General features: G+C 41.6%; 1 protein-coding gene and 1 pseudogene across 2 annotated transcripts in view; both read right to left on the bottom strand.

The window, feature by feature from the left end:
• Window positions 1-2661: 2661 nt before the first annotated feature.
• LOC113935816 overlaps window positions 2662-14472 on the bottom strand; it is a 38704-nt pseudogene continuing 26893 nt past the window's right edge. Inside the window, exon 5 of the transcript XR_004819758.1 lies at window positions 2662-3907. The product of XR_004819758.1 is annotated as a zinc finger protein 665-like (transcript). The remainder of the gene's footprint in view (window positions 3908-14472) is intronic.
• Window positions 4082-13205, bottom strand: LOC113935820 (zinc finger protein 888-like). The gene is made up of 3 exons (XM_035725229.1): window positions 13071-13205; window positions 7652-7778; window positions 4082-4374 (listed from the first exon to the last, which is right to left on the bottom strand). The coding sequence occupies exons 1-3, from the start codon at window positions 13203-13205 to the stop codon at window positions 4325-4327; spliced, it is 312 nt and encodes a 103-aa protein (XP_035581122.1). The 3' UTR covers window positions 4082-4324.

Genomic DNA, 14472 nt, shown 5'->3' with positions numbered 1-14472 from the left:
AGGTCGTGATCCCAGGGTCCTGGGATCGAGCCCCACATCAGGCTCCTTGCTCAGAGGGGAACCTGCTTCTCCCTTTCCCTCTACCTGCTGCTCCCCCTGCTTGTGCTGTCAAATAAATAAAATAAAAAAAGAAATTTGACTACAGTTGAAAATGGATCATGTAACATATTGCTTAAGACCCTAATTCAAAATTGACCTTTTAAAATCATTGGTAAAATTGCTTCTAGTAATATTATCTAATAAACATTTCCAAACAACTTGCATTAAACCAGTGTGAGAACATCTTAAGGCAATTTATCAAATAGTATTTTATAAGCATTTTCAACAACCACATCATACAAATGGAACCTATGTGTAGAGGAGGAAAGGGAATGTAATAAATTATTAGCATGAAGAAAATTTTGTCTTTCCCAACCAAGAAATCAGGAGTTTCAAGAGTAAATATTCAGTGTTTTACTAAAGAGTATCCATTTCTTGACGGTTGACTACTGACATCTTTTAAGGCTCACTACTACCTCTATTCTGCCCATATGGGCAAGCTGATAAAAAAAACCCTCCTTTGATACCAGCTGGAAGTTCAAACCACAGCAGGTACCCTCCCCCAGCCCCACCCAGTAACCACCTTAACACACCAAACCAGTCACCATTTCCTGTTCCCTCACGTCATTTTTGGACCAGCTCGGTGCCCGCCCTAGAAATCTTCACTAGGTAACACATGTTCTCATATGCTGTTAGTGCACGGCATCACCAGTCTCGATATCGGAAGCCAACTTTGGTGAGGGTTCCACCTGTTCCAGTGGACGGCCACAAGTGCAAATTAACAAAAAGGTGTGTTGGAGGGTATATATATGAAATTTCTGGTTTATCTATTAAACAAAGGTTCCCATTATATACTGTTCATCCTAAATTATTTGAGTGCTCCAAGTTCAAAATAGATTTTTAGCCTAATTGTTGAAATTATTTTATGTCTAAATTTTTCATGCTATGTTCCTACTTTCACTTTATTTAAATCAAGGTGCATACCATGGGTTTTATTTGGGCACAAAACACATGAAGAAATATAATCATATGGTGCATATTCATGGATGGGGGGCAGATTTTAGGGGATCAGAGTCTTTAACTTGCACTGTTAAGGCATTTTCATTATTGCCACATAAATATCCTGGGGCAGAGTATGTAGAGAATAACTCAAGTGCAAAGTGTAAGTATATAATCCCCAAATTGTTCTTTGATTCCATCATGGAGAGAAATTGTTATAGATTCCCTCAACTTTGAGAGCTTAATGGTGCATTGTCAGTGTGTGGTATGAAGTACTCTACAGAGGTGGGGTAAACTTGTTGGAAAAAGAACATGACTCCGTCAGGGTTATGGGGAAAAATTATTTAAACTTTATTAATTACAACATGAGAGCTATGATACATTTTGAAGAAAACAGTAGCAAAATGTAATGGCAGGAGTTAGCTGTGAATCATGCACATACTGTTCTGGTTCTTTCCATTCCACTGCCTTCTCAGATAACTGCTCTCTTCAATTTTCAAGAAAAGGGAAATCTGTCAATAATAGATCCATTTGTCATTGACAGTATAGAACAGCTATTACCATCTTCCCCTGCATTGTTGCTATCACATAATCAGTCCCTAGTAAACAAACTAGCACTGTCATCCCATGAAAAGGCCAGTCCCTTTAATTCATCTGGAGAAGGGGGCCCTGAAGGTAACAAGCATGATGACTTATATGGAGGTTTGCATTATTCTCTGGCCCTCCCCAGTGCAAATTCACACAATCGTGAATCTGACGACTGTGTTTCTTGTTCCAGGGAAATGGATATAAGTCACACCCAATGAAGCAGACCCTTTCATCTTGATTCCTCCTCAGAGACCATCAGGAAAGGCCTATAAGGAAGGCTTAAGATCAACAGATTTCAAACTTCAGGCTGAAACTCATAAATAGTAATGTAGCCTTTTCAAGAAAACTCAAGTAAATAAATACCTTATACACAGAAAATAATGAGCTACTTCCACACATGTCCTTGTTCCCATGATATGGGAATTTTAACATTTTTTGACATAATTACTCTGCACTAACATCTCAGGTTAATCTCAGAGAACTAAAGACTTAATTACTCCAGTTATATCGAGTTATTCCTGAATTCTCTGATGTGTGGTCTGTGAATTGGTCAAAAAATTTATCATATTTGTAAGAATTCTCCCCAGTATGAATTCATTGGTGAATCCCAAGAACACACTGTTCCTTAAAAGCATTTCCACATTCGGCGTATTTAAATAGGTGTAGTTTCCCCTGCATAAATTCTCTCATTACTCCAAAGGTATGGACATTTGATGAAAGCCTTACGACATTCTTTACATTTGTAAGGTGGCTCTCCAATATAAATTCTCTGATGTTCCACAGTTTTGATGTTGGGGCAAAAGCCACAGCATACACGTTACTTTTGTGTGGTTTCTCTGAAAGATGTATGTCTTGATGTCATTGTGAGGCCCAGATAACAGCTCTGCCACATTTACATGGTTTCTCTTCAACATGGACTCTGTTGTTGAAAAATACTTGGAACTCAAGGTAAGGGCTTTGCCACGCTCATTGCATTTATAAGGTATTGCTCTAGTACGTTCCCCAATTTTTGATCTTTGGGTAAAATCCTTGCCATACACATTACCTTTGTGTGGTTTCTCTACTGGATATTTAATCACATCCAGTGAAGAGTACTAATTTAAAACTCTGCCACATTTGTTACACTTGTAAATGTGAGCTATTTGGTGAAACCGGAGTTTAAGGCAATACCTAAAAGCCTTGCCATGTTCAGTACATTTGTAAGGTTCTCTCCAGTATGGATTATCTGATGACTGGTGAGGTGTGACCCTCGAGTAAAGGCTTTGCCACACTCGTGGCATTTGTAAGGTTTCTCTCCAGCATGAATTCTTTGGTGAATCCTGAGGTCAGACCATTGTCTAAAAGCCTTGCCACATTCAATACATTTGTATGGCTTTTCTCCAGTATGAATTTTCTCGTGAAGCCTAAGGTGTGAACCCCTGCTAAAAGCCTTGCCACACTCATTACATTTGTAAGGTCTCTCACCTGTATGGATTACCTGATGTTTACTTAGGCTTGCATGGACACTGAAAGATTTGCCACACTCATTACATTTGTAAGGTTTCTCTCCAGCATGAATTCTTTGGTGAATCCTGATGTCAGATCATTGCCTTGCCACATTCAATACATTTGTATGGTTTCTCTCCAGTATGAGTTCTCTCATGATGCCTAAGGTGTGAACGCTTGATAAAAGCCTTGCCACATTCATTACATTTATAAGGCTTTTCTCCAATACAGATTATCTGATGGCTTATTAGGTTTGAAAGCACAATAAAAGCTTTGCTGCACACATTACATTTGTTTGGTTTCTCGCCAGTATGACTTTTCTGATGGTCAACCAGGCTTGAACTTTGGACAAAAGCTTTACCACACACATTACATTTGTGTGGTTTCTCTCCACTATGTATTCTGTGATGTTTTACAAGCTTCGAACTTTGGCAAAAAGCCTTGCAACATTCATTACATTGGTAAGGTTTCTCTCCAGTATGAATTACCTGACGGTTCGTTAGGCTTGAGTGCACACTAAAGGCTTTCCAACACTCATTACATTTGTAAGGTTTCTCTCCGGTGATTTGCAAGGTGTGAATTTTGACTAAAGGCTTTGCCACATTCGTTACATTTGTAAGGTTTTTCTCTGGTATGGATTCTCTGATGACTTGCAAGGTTTGAATTTTGACTGAAGACTTTCCCACATACATTACATTTATATGGTTCCTCTCTTGTATGAATTATCTGATGTCTAGTGAGGTGTGAGCCCTGATTAAAGGTTTTGCCACAATCATGACATTTGTAAGGTTTTTCCCTTTGTGCTTTCTGCTCTTGCGTCAGTGTCAAAGGGTGAATAAAATCACTCCCACATTTACTAGCAATGTTGGTTTGGACCGTAGGAGGAATTCTCTGAAGTGGTGAAACTAAGGAACCATTGTTGATGGACTTCTCAACTTGATTACTTTCACAAGTTTTCCCTTCAGTTTGAAACATGTGTAGTTTATCCCAAAACTTAATCCAAGCCTATTTCCTGCATCACTTTTACCATGCTGATCTCTTCTATCAGTGAGACTGTTTATGGGTTACAGACATTTCTTTGTAATTTATTTCATTATCTCTCCACTGCCACTCAAAGTCGTGCATATTTTCCTGGATTTCCCTGAGGTAAAAATCTTTGATTTCAAGGCCTTCATGCCTTTCCAACATCACTGTTTGGAATACTTCTCCTGTATTACTGTTCTCCTTTGGTTGTAATTTCTTGATCACATGTGTAAGAGACATCTATAAGATATAAAGAGCCACAGGTATCCTATTAATTATAGTTCACAAATAAACATTGTGTGAAAACACAGTATGACAACAAAAGTAATACTTATACTGAACACAGTTATAAAACTTCCCATGATGTGCAAAATTTTAGGAACACTAAAGGAAGAGGATTTTTTTTTTTTTTTAACTGAAGAAAGAGTACTCATCTGTAAGACAAAGTAATTTTAGGATAGCCTAGTTTCAAACACTCAATGACAAAAACACTCGTGCTGTACAAAATTTTTAGCTCTCAAAGAAAGGGCATTTTTCTTTCTTTTTTAATCCCGGTATAGTTAACACACAGTGTTACATTAGTTTCTGGCGTACAACATAATGATTCAACACTTCCTACAACAACCCGTGCTCATCACAAGTGCGCCGTGCTCATCACAAGTGCGCCGTGCTCATCACAAGTGCGCTCTTTAATCATCTATTTAACCCACCCCCCCACCCAACTCCCCTCTGGTAACCATCAGTTTGTTCTCTACAGTTAAGAGTCTGTTTCTTTGGTTGTCTCCTTCCCTCTTTTGTCCCCCTTTGCTTGTTTGCCTTGTTTCTTAAATTCCACATATGAGTGAAATCATATGATATTTGTCTTTCTCTGACAGACTTATTTCACTTAGCATTATACTCTCCAGCTCCATCCATGTTGTCGCAAATGGCAAGATTTCAGTTTTTTATGGCTGACTGGTACTCCACTGTATATATATGCCATGTCTTCTTTATCCATTCTTCTATTGATGGACATGTGAGCCGCTGCCATAATGTGGCTACTGTAAATAATGCTGCTATCAACATAGGGGTGTATGTATCCCTTTGAATTAGTGTTTTTGTAATTTTGGGGTAAATATCCAGTAGTGCAATTGCTGGATCTTCGTAGTTCTATTTTTAACTTTTTGAGGAACCTCCAAACCCTCTTCCACAGTGGCTGCACCAGATTGCATTCCCAACAGTGCAAGAGTTCCTTTTTCTCCACATCCTCACCAACACTTGTTGTAAGATAGGGTATTTTCCCACCATGATCCCAAAGCATGTACCAACTGGCAGTAAATATATGTCTCATAACTGAGAAAAAAATTTTGTAATATAATTTTCCGTATACTTGTATAAGAATAAATGCTGAAGAACAGATAATCTATTACAACGGTAAGTAATCCAAAACAAGTTTATCTGATGAATAATGTAAATAAATGGCAATCAAGAATTGCAAAACAAATATGGCATTGAGAAAATGAAGAATTTATTTTTTTAAAGATTTTATTTGAGAGAAAAACAGACGTAGAGTGAAAGGGAGGAGACTCCCCACTAAGCAGAGAGCCTGATGACGGGCTCAGTCCCAGGACCCTGAGATCATGACCTGACCTGAAGGCAGATACTTAACTGACTGAGCCACCCAGGCACCCCGGAAAATGAAAAATTTAATAAAACAATGTTTACAAAATGAAATTTTATAAATACCTGTTATGAAATTATCTGTACCTATGAAATATAGGCATTTTAAAACATTAACAAGTGGTGCATGTCAGTTATATTGCATAAAACATCTGTAAATCACAATTCTAGTAACCCTTGATAAAATCAGCAATAAATAATAAGTAACCATGTTATAGAAAATTATACTCTGTGGAGCTCTAAACATTTCCCCTCAAGAATAAAAGAAAGCAGGGCACCTGGGTGGCTCAGTTGGTTAAGCGTCCAACTCTTGGTTTCAGCTCAGGTCATGATCTCAGGTTGTGGGATCGAGTCCTGTGCCAGGCTCCACACTCAGTGAGAAGTCTGCTTGTGAATCTCTCCCTCTCCCTCTGCCCCTCCCACCACTCACATGTTCTCGGTCTCTAAAATAATAAAATGAAATAAAAATAAAAGAAAGATTTCTATTCTAGAAAGAGCACACAATATGAAAACTGGAAAATATGTTGGGGTCACTGACTTCTAAAATATTAGGTCAGAAAAATACATTATAGAAGAATTGGAGAAAGACGTCAGAAGTCACAATTATGATTTCCTGCCTATAGTTATGTAACAGCCAAGCAATAGAGCAATTTCCTATCTATGCAGTGCCCTCTAGTTATCCAGTTCATTGGCCCCAAATATATGTAGCTCAGAGTGTATTCTTTGAAAATTTATTAACTAAGATCAGAGACAAAATTGTTGAGAACTGCAAAATGAAAACATACAGAATATAATGCAAAGGGATATCTCATAAGAAACATGACAAAGTTGATATCTCTTATTAAACAAAAGTAACTTTTGAGTGTACTATAAAACATGCAATATTCCATACCATCTAACAGCACTGATCTGTATTTTTAAAAAGATTTTATTTATTTATTTTGAGTGAGAGCATGTGCGAGAGAGTGAGCTGGGGGAGGGGCAACGGGAGAGGGAGAATCACAAGCAGACTCCCCGCTGAGCGTGGAGCTCCACATGGGGGTCAGTCTCACAAGTGTGAGATCATGACCGGAGCTAAACTCAAGAGTCGGATGCTTAACCAACTGTGCCACCCAAGTGACTCACCTGAAGACTGAGTGATATCTGAACCAGGAGAAAAATCCCCTCCGAGAGCTCACAAGAAAGAAGCCTTTGTTTTCCCAAAGAACTCTACCACTGCAGAGTTTCTCAAACACTACTAATGGTGCAGCTTCCTCTCTGCCCTTCTGAGCTCTTCCCTGTGTTCCCACCTGTCACACATTCCCACCCGTTTGGTTTTACGCTATTTGCTCTTTGCCCTCCACAGTCTAGGCTCTTTCCCTTCCTCCAAAAGGACATGATATTCAGGTCAGAAACAGAAATTCCTGCTTATACGAAGAAAAGAACACGAACATGATGTGCTATGGCTTTTCCAGAATCCCAGTTCTTTGTTCAGTTGAGGACAGAGGATATCACAGATGGATCTGGAACAAATATATCACAAATTCCTCCACTGCTTGCCTCCTGAGTGCATAGGAAACAGTCTAACACGCAAATGTATAGCTATCTTCCAACACTACTGAATCAAAAGCACAGGGGAAGAAAACAGGAACCTGGATATTTTAAAAGTCTGCCGTATGGTTTTATACATTCTTAAACCCTAGAACCCCTGACGAAAGGAAAGTAGAAGTCAGGATGCCACATTATGAGGCTTTTCATTTCTGAGTCAACAGGGCTTCAATCTCAGTCAAGCAGGGCAGGGGCTCCCAGAAGACAAACAAGGGAAAATGCAAAGATATGCAAGGGCAGATCCCCACTGCTGGAGGGACATTTTCCTCACCCAGGGAGACCAGGTTCCTGTAGTTCTCCACCATCACATCCTTGTACAATTCCCGCTGAGCAGGGTCCAGGCACTCCCACTCCTCCTGAGAGAATTCTATGGCCACATCCCTGAAGGTCAACTGTCCCTAAAATGAAAACACATTGCACCAAAAGGCCATGGGGAAAGTTCTTCACACAAAATGAGAAGAGAGAAGTGTAAGTATCAATTTGGTAGAGGGTTCAACAGATCCATGTTATGGTATTTTGAGCAACTTATGTGTTTCTAATTTTAATTTCTTATGCATTCCCATAAGAGATTATGATACCCTCCAAATTAAGTGTGGATTTCTCATTTTTGTGGACAATACATGAAATGAAGCATACACGTAAAAAGTCAATACTGCATTATCTCTACAAAGTATTAGATATTATGTTCTATATGCTGACTGATATCAATGAGCTATCTTCAGATGACAAAACTGACAGAGGCTTTAAAGAGAAGTCAGAATCTAAAAACCATGATGAGGATAACAATGGCAATAACTTGGAAGTTGTTTTTTTTTTTTTTTTTTTTTTTACAGATTTTACTTATTTATTTGACAGAGAGAGCGAGCGAGCACAAGCAGGGGGAGTGGCAGACAGAGGGAGAGGTAGAAACAGACTCCCCACTGAGCAGGGAGCCTGATGCAGGGCTTGATTCCCTGGGATCATGACCTGAGCCGAAGGCAGACGCTCAACCAACTGAGCCACCCAGGCGCCCCTAAACATTACTATTCTTACTACTATTCTACTATTTAAATCATTAGCCTGACACTGTAGAAAGAACTGAAGGCCATGGAATATATTTAAGATATAACTTCTACTGCTAAAAAATATGAAATTTATTTACGAAATGATGTCTTTTATAAAAACTACGGACTTTCACATCCATGCACTTGTACACACACATATAAACAATACAAATTAACCAAAATGAGAACAGTTTTCTCAACATAATTTTGAATGATTTTCTTCATTATTTTCATTCACATGTATTTCAGTATGTTTGGGAAAATGAAAATGTATAAACTGTACTTAATTCGGTTTGTCAATATGACTGTATAGTAGGCTAGGAAAAAGATGGTACAAACATGAAAAAAACATAGGCTACTTTAACTCCAGTCTCTATAAAATACCTGAATTCAAAAGTAGAAACATAATTTTATCCATTTAAATGTAGGTGTGTAAGCATTAACAAAAGCCAGTTTGTTTATTCCACTAATAAAGCAATAGTTCAAGATTAGAAAAGTTATCGGTGTTATATACTAACTGAACAGATTAAGATTAAAAAATCGTATCACAGTAATAGATACTTGAAAAAATGACAAAAAGGAAATTGGGGAAAAAAAACTATTATTAAGCAAGAACATTTAACCAAATGTCATGACTCAGTCAGAAACGCTGTATGCATTTCCTCTGAAATTACGGTGGAGGAAAGAGGCTAGCCAGGGCTCCTGCCATTCACCACCCTACCGCATGCCCGAGCAGGGATCAGAGCAAGAGGCTGAAGGAGGAGAAAACGGTGAGTCAAAGACCCGGAACTGTTGAAATTCACAGATCTGAGGACAGAAATAGGCTAAAAATGAAAGAGGAACAAAGATATTCCATGCAAGTGGGATCCTAAAGAGAGCAGGGGTGGCTATATTATATCAGACAAAACAGACTATGAGACAACAGCTGTCACAAGAGACAAAAGACATTATAATAAGAGGGTCAATTCACCAGGAAGATGGAACAATTAGAAACACATAGGCGTGTATCATTAGAACGCTCAAATATATGAAGTAAGTAACAGTAGACTTCAATACCCAGTTTCAGAAGATCTAGAAGGAAACAGAGGACCTAAACAGCACTATTACCAAATGCACCTACCAGACAGAACACTCCACCCAACAACAGCAGAACATGGTCTTCTAAAGCACACATGAAACATTCTCCATGACAGACCTCATGTCATGCCACAAAACAAATCTTAACAAATTTAGGAAGACCGAAAACATAAAAAGCATCTTCTCTAACCATAGTGAACTGAAACTAGAAACAAATAGCAAAAAGGAATCAAATGTGGAAATTAAAACAATTCATTCTTAAGCAACGGGTCAAGGAAGAAACCACAAGGAATTTTTAAAGCGTCAGATGAAAATGAAAATACCACATTTTGGTGGTGGTGAAAGCCGCACTGAGAGGAGCATCTATATGGTGACTATTCACATGAAACAAGAGGAAAGATCACAAATCAGAAATCTTATTTTACACCTCAAGGAAGCAGAAAAATAAGAACAATCTGAACCCAATTTAGCAGAAGGAAGAAAGATTACAGCAGAGGTAAATTAAAGAGGATAAAAATATAAAAATCGACAAACCAAGAGTTGGTTTTTTGAAAAGATTAACAAACTGACAAGCCCTTAGCTAGACCAATTTAAAAAAAAAAAAAGAAAAAGAGGCACCTGGGTGGCACAGTCATTTAAGTGTCTGACTCTTGGTTTTGGCTCAGGTCCTGATCTCAGGGTGGTAAAATTGAGCCCACATGGGACTCCACGCTCAGCGTGGAGTCTGCTTAAGAATCTGTCTCCCCCTCCTTCTACCCCTCCGCTCCCCATGCTCTCTTTCTCTCTGAAATAAAGGTTAAAAAAAAGAAGAAATGAAAGAGGGGACATTACAACTAATGACACAGACAGTTTTAGGGAAAGGGCTCTAGGGGCGCCTGGGTGGCTCAGTCGGTTAAGCGTCTGCCTTCGGCTCGGGTCGTGATCCCAGGGTCCTGGGGTCGAGCCCCACATCGGGCTCTCTGCTAAGTGGAGAGCCTGCTTCTCCCTCTCCCTCTGCAGTTCCCCCTGCTTGTATTCTCTCTCTCTGTCAAATAAATAAATAAATAATCTTAAAAAAAAAAAAAAAAGGAAAGAAAGAAAGGACTCTAAGAGGGTACTAGGAACAATTCCATGCCAACAATACATAACCTAGAAGACAAAGGTAAATTTGTGGAAACATACAACCTACTGAGACCTAATCACCTAATCATGAAGAAATAACAAATGTGAACAGAATTACACCTACAGAGGATATGCAGGCAGAATCAAAGATCTCCAACAAAGAAAAGCCCAGGACCAGATGGCTTCACTGAAGAATTCTACCAAACATTTACAGAAAAATTAACACATATCCTGCTAAAAGTCATCCAAAGTATTGAAGATGGAACATTGCAAACTCATTCTATAAAGTCTGCATGGTTCTGATACGAACCCCAGAGAGAGATACAAGAACAAAACTACAGAATATCCCTGATGAATACTGAATCAAAAATCCTTAACAAAATACTAGCAAACCAAGTTCAATAGTACATTAAAACGGGTATCCATCATAACCAAGTGGAATTTATTCCTCCAAGATAAGGATGATTCAACATACAAAAATCAATCAAGGCAATACCCTAACAGAATGTACTAACAGAAAGAAGGAAAGAAAAAAAAAAAACCCTGAATATCTCAATTAATGCAGGAAAATGGCAAAATTCAACAACCTTTCAGGATAAAAACACTCAACAAACCAGGAAGAGGTAAACTACCCCAACATAATCAAAGCCGTATATGAAAAACACACTGCTAACATACTCAATGGTGAGAGATAGAAAGCTTTTCCTCTAAGATAAAGAAGAAGGCAAGGGGGGTGCCTGGGTGGCTCAGTTGTTAAGCGTCTGCCTTTGGCTCAGGTCATGGTCCCAGGGTCCTGGGATCGAGCCCCGCATCGGGCTCCCTGCTCCGCGGGAAGCCTGCTTCTCCCTCTCCCACTCCCCCTGCTTGTGTTCCCTCTCTCGCTGTGTCTCTATGTCAAATAAATAAATAAAATCTTTAAAAAAAAAAAAGGCAGCAGCAAGGATTCACGCTCTCAGCATTACTATTCCACAGAGTACTGGAAATCCTAGCTCTCCACTCGCTCACCAACACTTGTTATCTCTTGTCTTTTCCTGATAGCCATCCTAACAGATATGCCACCTCCCACCTGCTCTCCCCCTGGAGCCTGCTGTCGCCAGGACCCTGATCTGGAAGGGGAAGGAGCAGAAGGGAACATGCAGGGCAGGCAGCAGAGGTGGGGGGTGCCAAGAGGTTCCCCTGAGAAGGCGGTATCAGGTCGAGGACCTGGGGGAGGGAGGGTGTTTGCCACCTGCCTCCGCGGGGCCAGACAGTTCTAGGCAAAGGGACAGGCCCTGGGAGGGCCCTGAGGCAGGAGCAAGCCTGGGCCCTGGAAAGGGGAAGAGGCCAGCATGGCTGCAGCAGGGTGGCGGGTGACCAGCAAGAGAGGAGGGCAGATCGGGAAGGGTGTGGTCTTCTAAAGAATTTTAAAAACTGTATTCTTCCTGTCATTTTAAGTAAACATTTACTCTCTCTCTCTCATTCTCTCTCTCAAATAAGTAAATAAATAAAATCTTTAAAAAAAAAGAAAGAAAGAAACCATATTTTAAAAAAGGGCGCCTGGGTGGCTCAGTTGGTTGGGCAACTGCCTTCGGCTCAGGTCATGATCCTGGAGTCCCGGGATGGAGTCCCGCATCTGGCTCCCCGCTCGGCGCGGAGTCTGCCTCTCCCTCTGACCCTCCCCCCTCTCGTGCTCTCTCTCTCAAATAAATAAATAAGTAAAATCTTTAAAAAAAAAAGAAACCATATTTAAGTAAACATTTAACTTTTTCTTATCTTATTAACACTTGCAAATAACGTAATTTCTTACATATTTTATGTTCATGCTGAGATGTGTATCTAAGTCCCAGGAAGTACAAGATGGCCCTTAATCAAGATGTACAGGACCTTCAGAAAAGGTCAAGACCATTTTTGGACAAATGGCCCAAATGTTAGACATCCCAGCAGAGATGTAGAGACACACAGACACGGGATGCAGAGCTCAGGGCACAAGCTGCGTTAGAGAAGGGAAAGAAAATCGGTCTTTCAAGGAAGAGGGAGCAATCAACTGCGCCACATGCTGGTGACAGGAGCAGGGAGAACAGGAAACCAGTCACTGCACTGACAAAAGGGAGGTCCCTAGACAGTCTCAGCAGCACAGTGGCTGTGAAAGCTTGACCAGATGGGGTCTGACTGGTGACCGAAAGCCAGGTTTGAAGACAGAGAGTGTTTCGTGTACTGTGCTCTGAAATGGAATATAAAACATAAAAAAAGGATACTTAACAAGGGGGAAACAGTTAATGGAGAATGTTTTGTTCTACAGATGGAAGAGTGAATAAAAAGGGTCTGTGATACGTGTGTCTCTGTGTCTGTTTAAGACACCGCCACCTGTGCCTGCTGACCAAGTAACTTCCGAAGAGTAAAAACGTATGATGAGGTGCAGGAAGGACGCCCAGAAGACCCCAAAGAAGTCACTGTGTGGAGCGGATGCTGGGGGGGCGCCTCCTGACCCACCCCCTCAGGACCAAGGCACCATCCTGCTGCAGCCAGCTCTCCCTGTGGTCGCAGCTCAGGCCTTGGCTCTACCAACAGCACCGGGTAACGTGTCTCTGCCAAAGCCCACTCGCTTCGCGCCTCCTCAGCTGTCATCCCGAGTTTCCCAGTAAACCCCAGCAGGCGAATCTCAGTCTCAGCTTCTGTGTCCCTGGGAACCCGTGCTGTGACAATGGCACTCCAAACAGACCCATGCAGCCCCACAACTACCCATAAACCCACTTCCAGGTCTAGCTCCTGCTAGAACCGAGACACCCCTTTCCAACGGCTGCACACATCTCCCAACCCCACAACCATGCTTGGGACACATGCCCATGCCGTTCACTGGGCCATCTAGAGGCCCACACTTGCTTCCACGTCACTCCTGCAGGCCCCTCTAGGCTCACTTCCATTTCCCCCCATCTTCCGACCTCTCCTCCAGGCACACACGAGCAAACTGGACTACGGCACAGGGACCACTAGGCACAGGGACCACAGCAGTAATGGGCACAAGGGCAAACTCAAGGGCACCGGGCCTTCAGTATGGAGACCAAGAAGTTGGCCCTGCTGGGAACACTTGTGAGCAACTGGGAACAACATGGAGTCAGTTTAAAAACTGGATGGAGATTGGCTGGATGGAGTTCAGTGAGGACATCAGAGACAGAGAAGCCCCTAGATCTCTCCGCCTCGCCCCACTGGCAGCAGATTACAAGATCCTCTAGTTCTTCAGCGTGTCTATTTTATGCCCCCTCAGGCTCCTGACCTTGTCCCCACCCTTCCTGAAGGGAAATTCGGATCCTTGACCCGGAGCAGATCAACTGCTGGAAGGCAAAGCCCCTGCCTGAGATGCAGCTGCTCCCTGGCGATGTGCACAGTGCAGACGACCCGGGGGCCGGCAGAGGGCAGTGACACCGCGGGTGACACATGTGGGGACCCTGGTCTGCACGGCTTTCTAGGCTTCAGTACAGCCCGTAAAATAAGCAGCCATGCGAGGGTTACATCAATTGGTGTTGAAATTTCCAGAATAATGGGCACCATCCTCATCACCTGCCCTAGCTCCTTGGTCTCCCTGAGGACTACTCAGTGCAACCCACAGCCCTAGCATCTAAACACAACCCCAAAGGACGGTGCAGCAGCCAGTCTGGGCGCCCTCCACTGTAGGGAAAACAGGAAAGACTCCAAACAGTCAATGGAGAAGAGCTTTTCTCATCTGGGTGACCGACATGGAGGCAAGTCAACCCGCGTAACATGGCAGACTGACTGCGGGAGGGCACTTCAGATGACAGGCGGGCGGGAGAGACTGGAGACACATCTCTGAGCCTACACCTGAAGGAGGAGAAAGGGCCAGAGCCGAGATGATTTAGAGACAAAAGGTTAAGAGTAG

This window comes from Zalophus californianus, chromosome 17 (assembly GCF_009762305.2).
Source record: "Zalophus californianus isolate mZalCal1 chromosome 17, mZalCal1.pri.v2, whole genome shotgun sequence".
NCBI lineage: Eukaryota > Metazoa > Chordata > Mammalia > Carnivora > Otariidae > Zalophus > Zalophus californianus.
This window is presented reverse-complemented; position numbering and strand designations above follow the sequence as displayed.

What these genes read in the sequence shown, in the direction of transcription:
- LOC113935820 (XM_035725229.1), bottom strand. Translation starts at nt 13,205, where the DNA reads ATGACAGCTGAGGAGGCGCGAAGCGAGTGGGCTTTGGCAGAGACACGT. An exon ending in GGTGCCTTGGTCCTGAGGGG is followed by an intron (nt 7,779 to 13,070) that starts GTGGGTCAGGAG and finishes TTTTCATTTTAG; the next exon opens with GGACAGTTGACCTTCAGGGA. An exon ending in CAGGAACCTGGTCTCCCTGG is followed by an intron (nt 4,375 to 7,651) that starts GTGAGGAAAATG and finishes TATATCTTATAG; the next exon opens with ATGTCTCTTACACATGTGAT.